Below are 22,391 nucleotides of genomic sequence, written 5' to 3'. Positions count from 1 at the left end.
GGAGGCATTAATGGTGATCACTGGAGTTAGGGACTTGAAAATGGATAATGTTACACCCCTTTTTAAGGAAGACAGGCAGAAACTATAGGCCGATTCGCTTGACCTTGGTCATTATGAAGGATAAGATTGCAGAGTACTTGCAAGAGCATGGTAAAATAGGGCCGAGTCAGCAGGGTTTTGTCAAGGGGAGGTAATGCCTGACTAATCTGTTTGTCTAATTTGCTTGTCAAAGAGCAGTGGATTTTATTTGGATTTCCAGAAGGTCTTTGACAAGGTGCCACGTATGATTAGAGCCATGGTATTAGGTACGGGGATGGATAGAGGATTGGCTGCCTGGCAGAAGGCAGAGAATAGGGCTAAAAGTGTCTTGTTCAGGATGGCAGCCAATATCTTGTAGAATTCCTCAGGGGTCCATGTGGGGATCACAATTATTGATGCAAGACATTACCAACACAGACGAAGGAACTGAGAGCTTCTTGCTAAGTTTGCAGAATGCACAAAGATAGGTGGAGGGGGCAAGTGATGTTGAGGAAGCAGGGAGGCTGCAGAAAGAGTTGGACCGGCTGGGAGTGTGTATCCCATCTGCCACTTCTTGCACAATGTGGAAATTGTGAGGTTATGCACTTTAATAGGAAGAATAGAGGCATTGATTATTTCTAAATGGGGATTGACTTTGGAAATCTGAAGCACAAGAGTCCTAGCTCAGGATTTTCATAAGGTTAGCACACAGGTTCAGTTGGCAATTAGGAAGGCAAATGTAATGTTAGTGTTCATTTCAAGATGGCTCGAACACAAAAGCAGGGATGCACTGCTGAGGCTATGTAAGGCTCTGGTCAGAATGCATTTGGAATATTGAGAGCAGTTTGAGCCCCGTATCGAAGGAAGGATGTGCTGGTGCTGGAGGGGTCCAGAGGAGGTTCAGAAGAACAACTGCAGGGTTTAATGGCTTGTCATATGAGGAACAGTTGAGGACTTTGGATCTGTACTGAGTGGAGTTTAGAAGGATGCGGGGAAAATTTGAATGAAACCTACAGAATAGGGAGAGGCCTGGATAGAATGGACATGGAGAAGATGTTTCCACAAGCAGGGCCTGTGGGCACAGTCTCAGAGTGAAAGAATGAATTTCTTCAGACAGAGGGTGGGGAATCTGTGGAACACATTGCACAGAGATTTGTGGAGTCCAAGTCATTGTATGTATTTAAGACAGAGATGGGTTCTTGATTGGTAAAGGGGTCAAGACTAATGGGGAGAAGGCAGGAGAAATGCAACAGGCATAATCAAATGACTGAGTGGCCTAAATCAGCTCCTGTATTTTATGGTCTTAGTAAATGGCACATGGAAAGGATTAAGGGATTGAGGAGAAGCGTTGAACAGGTGGTGGGAAACAGCCAGCAGCAGTTAACTGGAAAGAGTAGAAGATTAGTAAGAATAGTAGGTTATTAAGTACAGTTTATGAAAGTGGATTTTGGAGCCAGGCAGCTAATATATTTCTCATTTAAAAATTACAAGTCAGAAATGTAACCCAATATTATTCCATTATTTCTCATGGGAAAGTGATTTTCATTTCACAAGTTTTCTTTTAGGAACACATCAAGAGTGCTAAACAAGTGATAGTTGTCCTATGATCCTTTCCTCCAATAAACTGGCACTTCTCGCCAGGTTCAAAGATCATTGCACGTGCTGACATCCTTAAAGGCACAGCACCTGTATGATTAGCACATTCATACAAATACAGCAGGTGTTCAAATAACAATTTTAAAGCAGATCCTTATCTTATATTACTCTTACAAGCTGCAATGTGTGACAAGCATGTTTCCAAAGAGATGGAAGGGGAAAATATCCTATCTACATCCATTCTGTAAACATGTTGTATGCTTCAATGAGATCATCTCTCTGTCAAAGAGTCATAGAGCATGGAAACTGACCCTCTGGTCCAATCAGTCTATTCCAACTATCATCCCAAACTAAACTAGACCCACCAGCCTGCACTATATCCCTACAAACATTTCTTATTCATGCACTTACCTCAATGTCTTTGAAACATTGTAACTGTACCCGTATTCACCACTTCCTCCGAAAATTCATTCCACACAAGCACCACTCTGTAAAATATATGCCCTTCCTGTCTTTTAAAAAAATTTTTCCCCTCTCACTTTAAAAATATGCCTTCTAATCTTGAAATCCGCTCCCTTCGGGAAAAGGCATCTGTCATTTACCTTATCTATACCCCTCATGATTTTATAAACTTTTATAAGGTCATCCATCAACATCTTACATTCCAGTGAAAAATGTCACAATCTATGCAACCTCTCCATATAACTCAGACCCTCCATTCCTAGCAACATCCTGGCAAATCTCTTCTGAACGGTATCCTGATTCATGATACCCTTCGTATAGCTGGGCAACTAGAACTGGACACAGTGTTCCAGAAGCGTCCTCACCAATATCCTGTACATTCTTCCAAACTCTAAAGATTACAGGTCCAGTTTGCTCAATATCTCCTCATAAAACAATTCAATCATCTCAGGGGTGAACCTGGTGAATCTTTATTGGATTCTCTCACTGGCGCACTCACTTAGGAAAGGAGAGCATAATTGTCCACAGTACTACTGTGCACTAATTGGGTTGCTGCGAGAAAGAGGCATCCTTCTTGTAACTTCTGTTTGGTTCTGAAACAGGTATCTGACTATCTCAGACATAATTCAGAAAATGAGAGGACACTCTTTCAACTGAAAAATTAAAATGCAACACAACTATGTTTAACAGCAGTCATGAGAAATTGTTCCTAAATTATCCCATTTTCGCAACAAGTTGGAGCTCAAGGGAGAGCTGAATAGGCTGGGGCTCTTCCCCCTGGAGTATCGGAGGCTGAGGAGTGACCATATAGAGGTTTATAAAATCATGAGGGGCATGGATGGGGTGAAGAGCCAAGGGTTTTTTCCTCAGGTTAGGGGAGTCTAAAACTAGAAGAGATAGCTTTAAGGTGAGAGGGGAAAGATTTAAAAGGGACCTGAGGGGCAACTTTTTCAAGCAGAGTGTGGTGCTTATATGGAAAAAGCTGCCAGAGGAAATGGTGGAGGCTGGTACAATTACAGCATGTAAAAAGGCACCTGGATGGGAATATGAATAGGGAGGGGTTAGAGGGATAGGGCCAAATGCTGACAATGGGATTAGATCAGATTGGGATATCTGGTCGGTATGGATGAGTTGGATCAGAGAGTCTGTTTCCATGCTCTACAACCCCGAGTCTATAAACCCAACTGATGATCACGATTCCATGTCGAAACTAGCAATACAGAAAATTAAATAGATCATTGGTGCTGCATTGATGAGTTGATGCATTCCAATACTAATGATTAGCTATGGTGATCTAATCCCTATTTAGATCTATTACAACTCAATTCGTCCTCAAGTGTCATTGCAATAATTTGTTCTCAGCATACATTCTTAAATTCCTGATGATAATCACAGATTATGGAGATCACATGCAGTCATCCTGATACAAGAATCTAGAATGCTGCCCAAGACATCACTGACCTCTCACTTGAATACTTAACAGATCATTTCAACAAAAAGCAAAATATTACAGATGCAACAAATCTGAAGTGAAAAGGAACATCAATGTTGGAAACACTTAGCAGGTCAGGCATCTTAAGTGGAGAGAAGAGGTCATCAACTGGGCATGCCAATCCAGTCTCACTCTCTCCAAAGATGCTGCCTGACCTGCTGATTATTTTGAATCTTTTGGGAAGATGCTGAAACATAATTCATTCTGTGTGTGAAGGGGAGGTCAGTTCTCAACGCTCAGCGATATTCCGAGAGCCAACTTCACAGCTCACCATTTTTGAGGCTTGAGTATCAACTTCTCACTGAAAGTTTTAATTCGTAAAATGAATTCAAGTTTCCAAGAAACCATGGTCATCATTCGTCGCACCTTGTACCCCACCATCCCCAAACAAGGTTAGCCTTAATGAAGAATTTGCATTTACATAGCACCTTTCCCAATTCTAGAATATCAACATTTCAAAACCAATTATGTAATTCTGGAGTATCTCCTGTCACACAGTAAAAGGTAACAGCTAATTTACAGCCAGCAACTCCCGCATACAGCAAAAAAGTAAACCTGCTTTTGGATATAGGATGGGATAAAAGTACTGGGTGACCCCAATGGGGGTTTTTCCACAATTGATGATGGTGGTCACGGTCATCATCCCCAGACTAACTTCTGAGTTTCTCAATTTGATTCATTGAATTTAAAATTCCACCAGGGCCTGTAGTCGGATTCAAACCTGTGTCACCCATAGCCTTAGCCTCTGGGATGACAAATCCAGTGACATTCCCACTCTGATACTGTTTGCTTTAAGAAGGGTTAAGGTGTACAGCCAATAACATACATTTGCTATAGGAGAATATTATTAAATTGGAGAAGATGCAGAAACTGGAAGTTTTGTGTTATAAGGAGAGGCTGGGACACTTTTGTTGGAGTGTAGGAGGGTGACATGTGACCTAAGAGGTTTATGACATTGTGAGGAGCATGGATAGGGGAAATAGTCAAGATCTTTTCACCCAGGTAGAGGATTCCAAAATTAGAGGGCATAGGTTTCAGATGAGAGAAGAAAGATTTAAAAGAGACCTGAGGGGCAACGTTTTCACACAGAGGAGTGGTGAGCTGCCACAGGAAGTGGTGGAGGCAGATATGGTTATAACATTTAAAAGACATTTATACAGTTACATGAATAGGAAAGGTTTAGAGGGATTTGAGCCAAACGGCTTGTTTCTGTGGACTGTAGAACTCTATGACTCTGCTGGGACACCAGGATATTCCCCCTATCCACCTCTCCTTCAAGCACTGTGTAGGATAGCCTCCATCCATCTGAAAGGTTAAATGGAGCTTCAGTTTATTCAGTTTCACATCTCATTGAAAAAGAGGCACAAGTGACCAGATAGCACTCACTCCAACATCTTGCTGAATGTCAGTCTAAATTATGAGACAAGTCACTGGAAAGGCATATGCGCACAGGAACCACTGAACGAAGGTTCACGTATGGAGGATCCTTTACTCAATAAAGCAGCAGCAGCAGTAAGGGTTAAACTTTGAAAATAAAAGGAGCTAAGATGAGCTCAGCCTTAACTGTAATGGGACCAGAGGAGTCACAGAAGAGATAAATGGGCTTTGGATAGGATTTTAAACTTGTAAAAATGGATCTAGTAAAAATAAGATAATCCTGAAGATAAAGGCAACAATAGAAGGAGAGTAAAGATCAGACAAGGCTGAGGAGTAAAGGGTAACAAAGCAGAGGGCAAACATAGAAGATAGACTAAAAATAAACTGTCTGGAAAAAAATTGATAAAAATGAATTAAATTGCCCACACAGGAATCTGCAGTGTTTGAAAGGAAACAGGAACTGGAGTCAGACATGGTTGGGATAACTGAAATTTTGCATAACAAAGAGCAAGACAGGAATTTGAATAGGAGGCAAGATTGGGTAGCTGTGCAGAAATGGAAAACAATGAATAGTAACATAGAACAGAATAGCCACCCACCTCAACACGAATAAATGTCTGTCCAAATTAGATTTAGTTTTATTTAATAGTCACTTGTACCTAGGTACAGTAAAAAAAGTGTATGGGATTACAGAATAAATTACTGCATAAATTTTATAAATAGTAAAATACTAACTGATCTGGTTGAGAGTTGAAAAGACTTTCAGGCTCTCTCACTTTCTCAGTCATTCAGAGACAAAACCTTAAAGTAAAACCAGCTCAAAGCTTTCCTTCTCAATGGAGTGGCTTGTAAACCTGAAAGTTTCAAATATCATGTTTCTCACACAAAATGAAAGGGAAAACAAAGATCGATCACATTAATTCGATTATTCTACCTGGTCAACTAAAGTGTAAGTGAAGTGGAGGAAGAAATATGAGTAAATCTATGAAATGTTCAGGAAACATAAAATGAAAATGGAAAATTTAAACTACCCCTAAATAAATGATAAAATGAGATAACAGGAAAGGGGAATGGAGATTTTACAGTGTAATCGGGATTGCTTTGCCATCTAGTATTAGAAACAAATCCCAACAATTAATAAAAAAAAATAGTAACAGGAAATGTATTAGAGGTAAGAGAGGTTAGTGTAGAGGAATATCTGGGTAATAGCTATAGTGATACAATAATATTTATTGTAATGATTAAGACAAAGACCAAAGCAATAAATGAGAAAAATATTTGAAGGGATGAGAATGGGACTACAGGAGGTAACCTGGACAAACGACAGAGAGCAGTGAGAAATCCATTTTAAAAATGGATTAATAGAATTCAAGTGAAATATACCCTGTTTTAAATAAAAAGGAACTGCCAATATTGACAGTGTGGATGAATAAATAGATGTAGAATTGGGCTATAGAGAGGCTGAATAGGCTGGGGTTCTTCTCTCTGGAGTGTCAGACATTGAGGGGTGACCTAATAGAAGTTTATAAAATCAGGAGGGGCATAGGTAGGATAGACAGTCAAGGTCTTTTCCCCAGGGTAGGGGAGTCCAGACTAGAGGGCATAAGTTTAAGGTGAGAGGAGAAAGACTGAAAGGGACCTAAGGGGCAACATTTTCATGCAGAGGGTGGTGTGTGCATGGAATGAGCTGCCAGAGGAAGTGGTGGAGGTTGGTACAAGGATGACATTTAAGAAGACATCTGGATGGGTAGACGAATAGGAAGGGTTTAGAGGGATATGAGCCTAGATTAATTTACGATATGTGGTTGGCAAGATGAGTTGTATAGCTCTATGACTCTATGAGATGTGGTCAAAAGTGAAACCAATTACAATAACTACACTAAATACTTAGACAAGGAAGAGGATGAAAAAGGAAACAGGCAAGGAAAGAACAATCAGAAAAGTAAAGAGGAACCACAACATTTAATATGGAGGAAAGCAAAATAGTGAGCTTGTACAGACACATTAATAAGAAAAGAAAATCAGGATATGGAAAGAGCCAATTAAGGCAAGCTCAACTCATAGATAACAGAAAATTAGTAATAAGTTAGCTCGCTCAGCTGGAAGGTTTGTTTTCAGATGTTTCATCACCATACTAGGTAACATCAGTGAGAGTAACTGGTGAAGTGCTGGTGGTATGTCCCACCTCTCTATTTATAGGTCTTGGTTTCTTAAGGTGGATGATGACATTTCCAGTTTTCTTTTCTGAAGGGAAGGTAGTTTGGATCTAAATTGATGTGTTTATTGATGGAGTTCTGGTTAGAATACCATGCCTCTAGGAATCCTCGTGCGTGTCTTTGTTTCGCCTGTCCTCGGGTGTGTGTTGCGCCCCAAAATGGTGTCCTTCTTTGTCTGTATCTATGGAAACTAGTGATATTGGGGCATGTCTTTTGGTGGCTAGTTGATGTTCATGTATCTAGGTGGCAGGTTTCTTGCTGGTTTGTCCGATGTACTGCTTTTTACAGTTCTTGCATGGTATTTTGTACATGACATTGTTTTGCTGGTAGTATCTAATGGATCCTTTAGGTTCATCAGTCACTGTTTAAGAGTGTTGTGGGTTTGTGGGCTACCATGATGCCATGTGCTCTGAGCAGTCTGGAAGTCATTTCTGATATGCCTTTGATGTAAGGTAATGTGGCAATAATTTTTGGTTGCATTGTGACTGCTTGTTTGGGTTTGTTTCTGAGGAATCGGCAGATTGTATTTATTGGGTACCTGTTTTTCTTGAAAGCGTTGTATAGTTATGTTTTTCTGCTGTCTGTAATTTTAAAATTAGATTAGATTACTTAGTGTGGAAACAGGCCCTTCGGCCCAACAAGTCCACACCGACCCGCCGAAGCGCAACCCACCCAAACCCATTCCCCTACACCTAATGCTACAGGCAATTTAGCATGACCAATTCACCTAACCTGCACATTTTTGGACTGTGGGAGGAAACTGGAGCACCCGGAGGAAACCCACACAGACATAGGGAGAATGTGCAAACTCCACACAGACAGTCGCCTGAGGTGGGAATTGAACCTGGGTCTCTGGCGCTGTGAGGCAGCAGTGCTAACCACTGTGCCACCATGCTTGGATGCTGTAGTGTGTGTCGCTCTCCCTGGCTCCAGCATACAGACAAGCCAAGGAACTCCACCAAAAACTAAAAGATCTAATTGAAGATTCACACCACTCCATTCACTCCTCCCAAGAATTCCTGAACACCAAAGACATCAAGATAGAAGAGGATTAAATAACGGTCCCCTTTGATGTTACAGCCCTTTTCACATCAATTAACATCGACTTGGCCAAAGAAACACTGGCATCACTACCAGGAAAACCAGGACCACAAACACCAGGCAGCACTAACCTCATCAGCAAAGACAATATCCTCAAGCTAGTGGACCTGTGCCTCACCACCCACTTCACATTCAATAACAAAACCTCCAAACAAGTCAGTGGAACATCTATGGGATCACCAATATCAGGGCTCATAGTGGAAGCAGTAATGCAAAGACTTGAACAAGCTGCCCGATGAAGGGCTTTTGCCCAAAATGTCCATTTTCCTGATCCTCGGATGTTGCCTGACCTGCAGTGCTTTTCCAACACTACACTCTCGACTATGATTTCTAGCATCTGCAGTCCTCACTTTTTCCTGCCCTCCCATCTATCCAACACAAACTTTGGGTCCACTATGTAGATGACACCTTTGACGTCGTAAAACGGAACAAATTAGGAGGAAACACTCAACTCCATCAACAATATGCTGACAGACAGAAAATTCACAAAAGAGGAGGAGAACGACAACACACTCCCATTCCGAGACATGACAGTTGAATGTACAGTTAACAGGGAGCTTCAAACCAGCATCAACAGAGAAAAACAACAAACACAGACCAAACACTTAGCTTCAGCAGCAACCATCCCAACACCCACAAACGGAGCTGCATCAAGACATTATTTCAACGAGCTACATCACACTGCAGCACCCAAGAACTACAAACAGCAGAAGAAAAATATCTATACAACATCTTCAAGGAAACCAGGTACCCAATAAACACAATCCGCCGATTCCTCAGAAACAAACCTAAACAAGCAGACACAACGCAACCAAAAACTACAGCCACATTACCTTACATTAAAGACATATCAGCAATGACTTCCAGACTACTCAGACCTCTTGGCATCATGATAGCCAAAAATCTACCAACACACTTAAACAGTGATTCATGAACCTAAAAGGATCCATTAGATACTATCAGCAAAACTAAAGCCATTTACAAGATACTATGCAAAAACTGTAAAACACACTGCATCAGGCAAACCAGCAGGAAACTTGCCACCAGGATGCATGAACACCAACTATACACCAAAAGACACAACCCACTGTCACTAGTTTCCATATGTACAGACAAAGAAGGACACCACTTTGACTGGGACAACAACCACATCCTAGGACAGGCGAAACAAAGGCATGCACAAGACAGGAGAATTCATACTCTCAACAAACAGTATTTCAATTCCATCTCAAACATCAAAAACTGTAAGTACAACAAACTTTTATCTACCCACCTCCATAACCAGCGCTCCTCAAACATTCCAGAAGATTCCCCCGGCCTCTGGAACTACTTGGACTCATTAGCCATGCGGTTGGTGCAGCTGCCACCCCCACGCTGATTGATGATATCATTTCCGCCTCCATCATGGCCACTCCCACAACCACTCCCACCCCTCACAATTCCTCATGCATCACACGTGACATCACATCCGCCCCTCACATCATCGCTGATGCCACATCTCGACTATGATTTCTAGCATCTGCAGTCCTCACTTTTTCCTGCCCTCCCATCTATCCGACACAAACTTTGGGTCCACTCTGTAGATGACACCTTTGTCATCGTAAATCGGAACAAATTAGGAGGAAACACTCAACACCATCAACAATATCCTGACAGACATAAAATTCACAAAAGAGGAAGAGAACGACAACACACTCCCATTCCGAGACATGACAGTTGAATGTACAGTTAACAGGGAGCTTCAAACCAGCATCTACAGAGAAACAACAAACACAGACCAAACACTTAGCTTCAGCAGCAACCATCCCAGCACCCACAAACGGAGCTGCATCAAGGTATTATTTCAACGAGCTACATCACACTGCAGCACCCAAGAACTACAAACAGCAGAAGAAAAATATCTATACAACATTTTCAAGAAAACCAGGTACCCAATAAACACAATCCGCCGATTCCTCAGAAACAAACCTAAACAAGCAGACACAACGCAACCAAAAACTACAGCCACATTACCTTACATTAAAGACATATCAGCAATGACTTCCAGACGACTCAGACCTCTTGGTATCATGATAGCCAAAAACCTACCAACACACTTAAACAGCGATTCATGAACCTAAAAGGATCCATAAGATACTATCAGCAAAACTAAAGCCATTTACAAGATACTATCCAAGAACTGTAAAACACACTGCATCAGGCAAATCAGCAGGAAACCTGCCACCAGGATGCACGAACACCAACTATCCACCAAAAGACACAACCCACTATCACTAGTTTCCATATGTACAGACAAAGAAGGACACCACTTTGACTGGGACAACAAACACATCCTAGGACAGGCAAAACAAAGGCATGCACGAGACTGCTTGGGGCATAGCATTCTGACCAGAAGTCCATCAGTAAACACATCAATTTAGATCCTTTCTACCTTCCCTTGGAAAAAAAGAACCATAACTGACATCACCCATCTTAAGAAACCAAGATCTATAACTAGACAGGCAGGACATACCACTAGCGCTTCACCAGAGACTCTCACTCATGATGTTACCTAGTCATGGTGACGAAATGTCTGAAAACAAACCTTCCAGCTCAGCGAGCTAACTTACATACTTGAGCTACAAATCTTCTAAAAAATTGCTAAATATGAGTAATATTGAATAAATGTTTGGTTTTGCTAAAAGTAGAGGCAAATGCTGAACATAACAAATTATAAAAAGGTAAAAAGGGGAGAGATAACTGATTAGGTAATTAGACAGGATAAACCTCCAACCCCAGTTCGACTGTAGTCATGCAGAAGAGTTAGCAGAGATGTTTAAGACACACACTTACATACACACACTTATTAGGAAAGGAAATACATAAAAGAATGGCAGACAGCTATGCTAATCTGATAAAGAGAGACAGAAATAGTCTAGGGCACGTTAGACTAGTTCGTTTAACAATGACAGCAGGAAAGATAATGGAATCTTTATTCAAAGATATAATAGAGAAACATCCAGAAACTGAAATGAATGTTTGAAATAAAAGGTAGGAGCATGATTGGCCAAAATTACTGAATTCTTTGAAAGAGTGGACAATAAATGTAACATATTTGGATTTTTAAAATATCATTAAGTAAACTTATGACTACGGTTACAGCATGTGGAGTTAGAAGTCAAGAAACAGAATGCAAGCTAATTACAAAATAGAAAACGGAGTAGGAGCCAAGGGTAAGTACTCGGGAATTCTGGAAAATTGGATGTGTGTTCATTAGAAATCAATCCTGAAACTACTGTTTTTCCACAATTTCCATGAATAATTTGAATTAGTTACATAGTAACCAATAAATCCAATTGAGAAGTCAGGAGAAAATGATTAGAATGTGGAGCTTGCTATGAATAAGAATTGGTTGAGATGACTAGCATTTCAAGGGGAGCACTTGAGGGAAATAGGAAATGAAGAACATGTTGATAGGATTGGAGAATGAAAAGTGGAAGGACAGTTGTGTGGAGCAAAACGTCGCAAAAGACCAATTGGATCAAATTAAAGACTGACAGATGATGGAAATCTGAATCAAAAACAGAAATAATTGGAGAAACCCAGTGGGTCTGGCAGCATCTGTGAGGAGAAAGTGAGGTCTGCAGATGCTGGAGATCAGAGCTGAAAATGTGTTGCTGGAAAAGCGCAGCAGGTCAGGCGGTTTCAAGTCTAATGAGTTTTCTTCAATTTGACCAAAGAACCTGTTGCAAATTCCATAACAATGGAATTATTTATTGGGTTTGTGGCAAACATTCTACTTTGAGAATAGATTGGACTGTTTGCAACTTTAGTGTATTTGGGGGCTGCAAAATATTAACTGCCATGCTAAATTTGGTCCCAGCCTTTAATGAGACTTATAAAAGGTAAGCTGAATGTTATATTTATTCTAATATGATCTTACACATGTAAAATAAAAGCATAAGCCAGGCTTGCTGTTCACATAAACAGAATATCCAAAACACTTTATAGTCAATGAACTATTTTTGAAGTGCAGTCACGTTTGTAATGTAGAAAATTTGACAGCCGATTTGCAAACAGCGAGTACACACATACAGGAATGAAATAATCTGACCACATAATCTGCATTCATTATTCATTGAAAGGTAAACAGGAGAACTCCCCTGTTCTTCCACAGATAGTGCCACAGCTTTCTTTGCATTTACTCCAGAGAGTAGACAGGATCTTACTACAATACCTCATCCAAACAACAGGACCTCTGGAACCACAGTGCCCTCTTGGTACTGCAAAGAAGTGTCATCCTGAATTGTGTGTACAGTTCTCTGGAGTTCGCCTTGAATTTCCACAATGCTGACTCAGAGGTGAGGGCTAGCATAGGCCCACAATTGACACAGAGGAAGTGATTTATTCAGGAAAGACTTCTATATTGATACTTAAATTGAAGTCCAGCACAGTAAGGAATGGGTGTGTAATGATCTAAAGTATCAGTCGTTGCTAGGGAGCTGTTTCCTTTTTAATTAACTCTTTGCAGTGCATTATATTCTTGCTACAATTGTATAGGGACCTGGTGAGACCACACCTGCAGTATATTACACAGTTTTGGGCTCCATGTTTAAGGAAGAATACACTCTTCTTGAAGTCAGTACACTGAAGGTTCACTAAATTGGTCCTTGGGATGAGAGTCTTTTTCCCGTGTGAAAGGCTGGGTAAATCCAGCCTATCATCTCTGGAGTTTAGAAGAATGAGATGATTTCATTATATGGGAATCTGGAGACAACTGACAAGGTCAAGTCAGAAAGGCTGTTTCCTCTGGCTGTTGATTCATAGAACACACGCTTCAGCATGAGGAGTTCATTTTTTTTTAGGATGGGATGACAAGAACTTTCTCCACTACAGGATTGTGAAACTTTCAAATTGTTTAGCCCAGAGTGTTGCAGATGCTCCATCAGAGTATATTGAGGACTCCGATACATTGATTTTGGGTCTTTCAGGGAATTAAAGAATATGGGGACCATGCAAGCCTTAGAGTTGAGGTAGAACATCAGCCATTATCATATGACTAATATGATTATGGTCTATTCTTGCTCCTACTTAAATAATTATAATTCCAGTTTCCCTTGAATGGGCTAAAAGAAGGATTGGTAAAATCTCTCCGCTGGGATGCAACACGTGTTAACTACATTATTCAATATGACGTAGGTGTCTGACAGGTCAAACTCCGTGCAAACAGTATGGTGCTGGAAAAGAACAGCCAGTCAGGCAGCATCCGAGAAGCTGGAGAATCAACATTTCGGGCATAAGCCCTTCAGAGTTTATTCTCCTGCTCCTCGGATGCTGCCTGACTGGCTGTGCCTTTCCAGCACCACAAACCTTTGACTCCGATCTCCAGCATGTGCAGTCCTCACTTACTCCCAAACCCTATGCAACCTAGCAAATCAGGTTCACTTTTGAAAAAACACACTGAACAGGCTTTTGGGTGCCTTTGGCTAGGCCAACTTTAGTTGCCTATCTGTAACTGCCCTCAAGAGGGCGGTGCTGAGCTGACTTCTTTGGAAACATACATCTGGTGTGGATAAAACTATGCTGTCAGATTGCAAACCTGGGAATGATGATAAAATTCCAAATCAGTATGGTGTGTGACTCAGAAACAAACTTGTAGGTGTTCCCATGCTTCTGCTGCTGCCCATGTCCTGTTTGATGGTAGAGGTGAAAATAGGCTTTGAGATTGCCACAATGCTGCTGGTAGTGGAGAGATGGTTCAATGCTTCAAGTGTGCATCAATGATGAAAGGTGTGAATGTCCAAGGTGTTGTATGGGGCATAGATCAAGCTGACTGCTTGATTCCAAATTGTGCCAACACTCAAACACTCTTGGAGGCACACTCGTCCAATTTTCAAGAAGGCTATTGTTTAAAATTGGTAAGTGGAGAGGAAGAATGGCAGATTTGCGAGCAAGAATACACCTCCTTGAACTTTGAAAGCAACAAGTAGTACATAATATGATCAAGCAGTCAGCATGGCTTCATGAAAGGGAGATCAGGCCAAGATTAGTCCTAAAGTCCAAAGTATCATGGGCAGCAGGAAGCAGCACCCAAACTTTTGGAGCTCTGACATGTCAAATAAAGAAAATGAAGTAGTCTGTTCAGGATTTGTACTTAAATTATGCAATGACAATCGCAGCTCACAGTTTAACTCTAGTGATTCTCCTGCTTCACAGGCTGGTGCTTCTGTCACATATGCAGTAACCAAGCCTGGCAAATTTGCTGGATTCTTTGAGGTGGTAACAAACAGTGTAGATAAAGGAAAAGTAGATTTAATATATTTGGATTTTCAAACAGTACTTGGTCAGAGACCACGCACTAGGCTACTTAATAAGGTAAATTAATATAAGACCCCATAATGTTGGAGGACGTGTATTAGCATGGCTAGAGGACTGACGAACACAGAAGACAGAGTTGGGATACAGGGACATTTTCAGGATAGCGACTTGTAACTAGTGGGGAGCCACAAGGATCAGTGAATTGGATGAGCAAAGTAAATGCCCCCAAGACCATGTTTGTAGATGACACAAAAATAGGTGATCAAGCAAGAGATGAGGATAACACAAAACAATCTGCAAAGGTTAAGCAACTGGGCAAAAACATGGCAGGTGGATTATAATGTGGGAAAACGTGAGGTTGTGCACTTCAGCAGGAAGAACAGAGAAACTAGATATTACTTAAATGGGGAAAGACTCTAAAAGGTATGGATCAGAGGGATTGGGAGTCCTTATCGATGAATCATGAAAAGCTAACGTCCATAGAGAAGGCAGATGGAATGTTGTCTTTATTTCAAAGGAATGAAAAATAAAAGTTGAGAAGGTTTCGCTAAAACTATACACCACACTATTCAGATCACAGCTGGAATACTGTGAACAGTTTTGGGCCCGTTACCTACTGGAAGATAAGTTGGTACTGGAGGCAGTCCAGAGAAGGTTCGCTAGATTCTAACCAGTTACGAAGGGATTGTCTTCTAACAGAGGATGAGTGGGTTGGTCCTGTACTCATTGGAACTTAGAAGAATGACAGGTGATCTTACTGAAACATACAGCATTCTTAGGGGACTTGATAGGGTACATGCCGAAAGACTGTTTACTCTCATGGGAGAATCTAGGATCAGAAAGCACAATTTCAAATTAAAGGATTGCACATTTAAAACAGGATGTGGAGGTGCCCCTATTGGGCTGGGGTGTACATAGTTAAAAATCACACAACACCAGGTTATAGTCCAACAGAGATGAGAAAGGTTTTCTTCTCTCAGTAGCAAATCTGTGGAATTCTTTACCACAGAGGACTGTCAAGGCTGGGTATTGAAATATGCTCCAGCCTGCAATAGACAGTTTTTAATCTATAAGGGATCAAGGATTGTGGGAAAAAGCCAACAATGGAGTTGAGGGTTATCAGATCAGCCATGATCTCATTGAAGGGCAAAGCAAACACGATGGCCTGAATGGCCTATATGCGCTCCTGTCTCAGGGTCTTATCAGGTCAATTTGAACTAAACTACGTTAGCACAAATGTTTTGTTGTCCTTTATCCAGCGTTCACAATATCAACAGCTGAATGTTAATCCTGCATAGCAGATGAAATATTTGCATAATCTATTGGATGCAACCTGCTGAGATGCTGCTGAATAGCAGACACCTTTTTGAAATGAACATTGGCTGGAAACAGTAAACATTTCAACTCCTGGACTTCCACTACGTAATTTCTTTAACAAGTAACTACAGTTGTCAGTTTAATTTTTAATTGTAGACATCAGGTGCAATTATTTTATAGTTTATTTGATGAAATATCCTCGGAATTGACGCCAAGCTGCTGTGCAAAATAAAGCTTTCCCTTTGGAGTGAAGCCATTCAGTTCAAACCAAAACAAATCCTACTTCAGTCTCTGATCAATACAAAGTTAATTGATCTCAGACAAACCTAATGTTCAGTACAGTACAACAGACATTCAACAGAAAAGAAAAATCTGATTCCATTTCTGGTGTGGCTGCACTGGTTTCTGTTGGAAAATGCACATGTTGAAATGTTAAAATTGTTTTCTATTATATAGACATTATAGTAAGATGTAATTTACCTTTTCCATCCTTAATCACCCTGATTTGGTTTAAATTAGATGTTTGTTCAATCACTTTAGAACAAACAAGTTGTGTCACGTGTAGGCCAACTTCCAACATATCAAGTGGTATGGTAAATGCTTTGCCCAGGACTATAAGAAACTACAGAGAGTTGTGAACACAGCCCAATCCATCACACAAGCCAACTTTCCATCCATCGACTCCATCTACACTTCTCGCTGCCTTGAAAAGGTAGCCAACAAAGATCTCTCCCACCTCAGTTATTATCTTTTCTACCTCCTCCAACAGGCAGAAGATACAAAAGCTTCAACACAGGTACAAACAGATTCAAGAACAGCTGCTTCCCTGCCGTTAGTAGACTTCTGAATGGACCTCTCATTTTAAATTTAATGATTTGGAAATGCCGGTGTTGGAATGGGGTGTACAAAGTTAAAAATCACACAACACAGGTTATAGTCCAACAGGTTTAATTGGAAGCACACTAGCTTTCGGAGCGACAATCACCTGATGAAGGAGCGTCGCTCCGAAAGCTAGTGTGCTTCCAATTAAACCTGCTGGACTATAACCTGGTGTTGTGTAATTTTTAACTTTAAATTTAATGCTAACCTTGTTGTCTGCGCACCTTCTCTACAGCTCTAACATTGTATTCCTCACACTGTTCTACTACCCTAATGCACTTTGTGCAGTATGATCTGCCTATACTGCATGCAAAACTTTTCACTGTACCTGGTACATATACCAATTGTGAGTTAAATCAAAAACTTCAGTAATGGACAACAAGTTTGCTTCCTTAAAAGGGCATGAATGAACTGAATGAATTTTTAAAGTCATCTAAAAACTTCACAATAGCGGTTTACCTCCAGATTCTATTATTTTAAAAGACAGACTACAAATTGTGAAACTGATTTGATAGGATTTGATTCCACCTCTTCTGGGTTATTAGTCGAAGCCACAGAATTATAATCCAGCAACATCACCATGCACACAGTGGTGTCTGGTTATGTCAGGATGATTCCACAATGGAGTCTGACTGCATCTCCAGACTCATACTGACCCATGACTCATCTAACTGTCAACACAGAATCTTACAATCCTTACAGTATGAAAGCAGGCCATTCGGCGCAAGTCCACACCGACCCTCCAAAAAGCATCCCACTTCTACCCTATGCTATCCCTGTAATCCAAACCACTTAGCCTGCACATCTCTGGACACTATGGGAGGAAACCCATGCAGACATGGGGAAAATATGCAAACTCCACACAGACAGTTACCCAAAGCTGGAATTAAACCCAGGTCCCTGGCATTGCGAGGCCGCAGTGCTAACCACTGAGCCAATGTGCTGCCTCACACATACAATGAGCACGTGGAGGATGACAGCCAAGTGTACAGGCCACTCTCCCATCCAGCTTCCATGGATAAAGCAAGGCAATCAGAACATAATAAAGGCAAATACTTGGCAACTTCAGGGTAAGAATTCAAAATTAAAACATTAACAAAAATCATCCATTACATTTTCCTGCTCACCAAAATTTGAAAGAACCATCATTGCCTCAGGGAAATATTACCATGTAGTCACTGTAAATCTGAAGCTGGCTTGGAAAAATAGCTTGTTTATGTACTAGAAGCAGATGTGTATCTTCCTGTTCTCATTTCTCAAACAGTGAGCATCCAGGCCCATGTGAAATATCAGCGGAGGGTTCAGACAGCAGCTGGGGTCACTCATCCTCCTCGGCGCTCTTTCACAGAAATTTTGGGTGAGCCTGGAGACCAAGTTAATTTTGGTCAAGGTGAGGTATGCTTGTGCGAGGTCAGGGATCTCTGGTGGCGATGTGAACGGGGGAAGTGGCAGAAGAAGAAAGCTCACAAACTTGGTAATGGAATCTTGGACAGTCAGGGCAAGGATCAGTTTCAAAACAACAAACTAGATTTAAAATCTGCAGTTGTTATTGCTCCTCTTTAATGAGACCACCTCAACTATAGATGTGAGCAAGGATTAAAAAATGTCAGGGATTAAAATTCATTTTTGTGCACTAATTGTCAGCGAGCAAATTAAATCTACCAGACAATTTAACCCCACTTGCAGCAATTATATTCTCTGTACTGTACCTCCCTTTCTCATATTAAAAGGTAGCCCATGCTATTTTTCCTTTTACAGATTACAGTCCAGTTAATTGCCACTAACTGGAGGGAAGTCTAACTGTTTATTTCAAACTGGGGGCTTTTAAAAATGACACCCTATCCCCAAGTCTGGGAAATGCTGACTGGGCTCTTTGAATCAACCTCCTCACGCTTAGCTTTATGTGATAGGGTTGGGGGGGGGGGGGTAAGTATGGGGCAGAAAGCAAGTAAACAATAAAACAAAACCATCTTGCACACCGAGCAATGACTGAATTGTAAACACAGGACACGTACAGAAGCCTCCATCCAGCCGGCCTTCGAACGACCCGCTTGTTTTACACACACACACACACACACACCCTGTTGACAAGACCAACAGGATCGCGTTCGCTGAAATCCAAACATCCTCGTCCATTTCAACACATGAAACCACCACCCCCCACCAACCCCAGCGCCCCCATAACCAGAGAGAAAAAGAATAAAACGACCAAAAGCGGGGGGGGGTCAGACAGCAGGTTCCCATTGCCAGTCTCTGAGCTCCTGGTCATTGTTCAGCTCAACACGGATTCCCCAAGGGGGGGGGGGGGTGTACCATCCACACATTCTCACCCTTACAAAGATTAGGCAGGGAGATGAATATGGTCAAATCGTTTCTCCCCACTGCCTCCCTCCCCCTCTCGTTTTCTAAACCGACTGGAATATATAAAGTGGAAGCGAGCCTCTCCCTCCCAGGATTGCTGACCCCCCCCCCCAGCCCCCCGTGCTGCGTTCATTGTGCTGCACTCACCGTGTAAGGCTGCTCCATGCAGCGCTCTGCCGACGCTCGAACCGAGCAAGCACAGGAGGCTGAACCTCAAAACCGCAAGAGGTGGCATTCTTACAGGGACATCACTGGAGAGCGCGTCCGCCTCTCATATCTCAGCCATCCCTCCGCATCGCCTGCAACACGCTCAGGCTGCTGCTCCCGAACCCTCCTTCCATCCCCCTCTCTCTCCTCCCCACCACCCTCCTCCTCCTCCTCCTCCCCTTCGCTCCAGCCACATCAAACTCGCAAATCGCGTAATGGTCTGTCTCAGTGTCTTCAGAGAAAGGGGGAGGGAGGGAAAATAGAAAGGGAAAAATGAAATTGCATTCATTTCCCCCAGCGCCATCCTCTGTCCCACACTGGCATAGCGGCGAACAGCGTCCGTCCTCATGTTCATATTATACGAAATAAATTAATAACCCGCCCCTGGCCGTATTTAGGTTTATAATCTGACCGTAATAAGTGGCCAGCAGGGGTCAAGTTAAACCGGTGCAGTTGAGTTGGCGTCACTGAGATGTGGATTGGGTTACAAAGAGCAATTGCTCTCCAATTCAAAATACACAAAAGGGGAAGAGGGAGGGGAAAGGGTTTGCTTTTAGGGGTCACTCGTCGTTCAGAGGTGACGCTCTTACCAGACTGATGGTCATGAGTTCCACACTAAGCATCAGGGAGTGTAATCCAGGTGGGTCGCCCAGCCTTCCTGATCTGAAACGTCCCTCAGGTGAACTATGGGGTCTGAGGTGGTTGCCACACGCAGGGCAAGAAGAGTTGAGAAAAATTGGGTTGTTTGGTGGCTTGTGTTTTTTTCCTCAATTTCACCCTTGCATGACCCCAGTGAAGCCTCTCAATGTTGTCGCTGCCTTCTCAATTGATCTTACCCCATTTTGGTCAATGACAAGCCAGAGGCTTCCTTGAGGAATCCTTTGACCTCTTCAAAGTTGCTTTGATGACATCATTCTAGCATTCATGGCATCCTCCTGTGTCTCTCCTCGATAAAGGGGATGAGTTTGTAGTTGGACAGGGAGTAGGTGGCAGTTATGCTAGGAGGCTCTAGTTGGGGGTTGTCAGGGTGGGTCTGATAGGGCATAGAGTTAGGAGGGAGTCAGGAAGTGGGAATCAATGATTGAAGTTGTGTGGGGTGGAGTTTGTGGGGAGGGTGTTGGATCTGAGAGAATAGATGGGAAGTTGGGAGGCTGTAGAGTGGGGCTGTCAGGACAGAGGGTGGTTCTGAGTCCATGATTCGGGGATGGGAGTTGCCAGGGTGGGGGTGTCAATGGGGGTGGGGCATGTAACTATCTGGTCTAAAGGGAAGTGTTGGCTGTCTGTGTGGCATCATTAAGTGAGTTGGAACCATACAAAGTCTCTGACTCCAGCTCAAATTTTGGGACATTTCTCCACACCAGATAATTACCCATTGGAAGTTTCAACGTTCCAGGAAATTCCTGCAAAGCCAGTCTCAACATGTGACTCCTGTCCTCCAATTCAGAAGACCTGGCCAATATCTGGTAGCTTAATATTGTTTGTGGGATCTCACTGTGTACAATTCGGACTCACATACACAACTTGTTGTAATCATTTAAGAGATCAAGGGGATGACAATTGATTTGAAGTGACCAGATTTTCTGGAGTCCAGAGTATGGTGCTGGAAGAGTACAGCAGGTCAGGCAGCATCCGACGAGCAGGAGAATTTTACATTTCAGGCATGAGCCTTTCATCAGGAATGACAGATTTTCTGGAGTGCTAAGTCAAGTTGGAATACGATGGAAGCAAAGTAGCTGAAGGTGAGTAGTGGAGAAGAACAAATATTCACCAGGTCTGTTCGGTTACCTTGGAATATTAAGTAGTGTCTCTACAGAACATTCAAAGGGTAATGTTAATATGCATAATGCAGTCTCTAAAAAGAGAGATGCATGAGCTGAATATCCCTTGCAATTTTCTGCTCAGAAATTATGACAGTAACATAATTCTTTATAAAATGGTTCACACTGATTCCTAATAACATACTCTCACTCTTGCATCCAAAACAATAATGTTCATAGAAACAAAAGCAGACCATTCAGCCTCTTGAGCTTATTCTGTGATTCACTGAGATCAAGGTTGGCCTATAACTATAGTTCTGTTTTCCCATCTTTGCCTCATTTCTCTTGACACCCATTCTTGCAAATAAAATTCTTACTCCAGTTGTTCCCAGGCATCCACGGTCTTTCCGAAGGGAGAAAATTCCAGACTTCCCTCACCCTTTGTGTGAATAAGGTGATCCAGATTTTCCTCTGAATAGGCCTGATTTTTGCTAGGTTTCATTTTATAAGATGCTCCTCATGTTCAAATGCCTCAACAATGGAAAAGCATTTTTTCAGCACTTTCCTATCAAAACATCTAAACCAGATTTCTACTATTCCTCAATAGAATATTCAGTACAAGTAGACATTTGGAAAGCAAACTGAAGATTAAGTTCATGCTTTGGACTACAGCGAATTCAATCAATTGGCAGCAAATTCTGTGAATACAGTCAGTCATATAGATCTGTAAATAGAACATAGACAGGCAAAAAATAAACCTGTTTTTGATTCTATGATTATCTTAATTAACAATTAAATGTAGAAGTAAAAATAATGGCTGCTGATCTGCCTCTCTCTTTAAAACAATAACTAAGAGCCTGCTAATCCATTTTCCAAAAAATAGTAGCAGTTAAATTATTCTTGCGTATAGCTCCAATACTCAACTCAGCTCTCAAACACTAGCAAAAAGTTTTCTTCATTAAAACAAACCCTTACCTGTGTCCAGAGGCCCACAGGTTCCACTATCTTCTTTCACCAAATTGATGAGAAAGTAAGGGATAACCCATGTGACATCAACGTTCCTTATTTGACACAGGTACCACCTACAGACAGAAATCGGCAACTGCAAGCTTATCATGGCAATGACTCTAATAGCAACAGATTTAAAGAGATCAATGCCAATAAAGGGATAATAATGTGGAAAACTGAAGTGAACCAGAAGCAAGTAAGGGAAAAAGAGAGAATAGAGAAACATGTATCTCAGCAAATGGCTCTCCACATTACAGTTTACAAAAGAACATCTCACTGTGTATAAAGGATCACTAATTCCGA

General features: G+C 41.7%; 1 protein-coding gene across 2 annotated transcripts in view; it reads right to left on the bottom strand.

The window, feature by feature from the left end:
- Window positions 1–22,110, bottom strand: part of fam171a2a (family with sequence similarity 171 member A2a) — a 310,310-nt gene extending 288,200 nt beyond the window's left edge. The window contains exon 1 of one of the 2 annotated variants that reach the window (XM_043675235.1): window positions 22,056–22,110. Coding sequence is in view for 1 of the 2 variants with exons in the window: in XM_043675236.1 (XP_043531171.1) it covers window positions 19,264–19,351 (88 nt within the window). In the remaining variant the exon portion in view is untranslated. Of the gene's footprint in view, window positions 1–19,263; window positions 19,486–22,055 lie in introns of those variants that run through there. The other variant, XM_043675236.1, reaches the window with a different exon arrangement.
- Between the last annotated feature and the right edge of the window lie 281 nt (window positions 22,111–22,391).

Source organism: Chiloscyllium plagiosum, chromosome 33 (genome assembly GCF_004010195.1).
Source record: "Chiloscyllium plagiosum isolate BGI_BamShark_2017 chromosome 33, ASM401019v2, whole genome shotgun sequence".
Taxonomy (NCBI): Eukaryota; Metazoa; Chordata; class Chondrichthyes; order Orectolobiformes; family Hemiscylliidae; genus Chiloscyllium; species Chiloscyllium plagiosum.
Note: the sequence above shows the minus strand (reverse complement) of the source record. Positions and strands in the feature narration are given on the sequence as shown.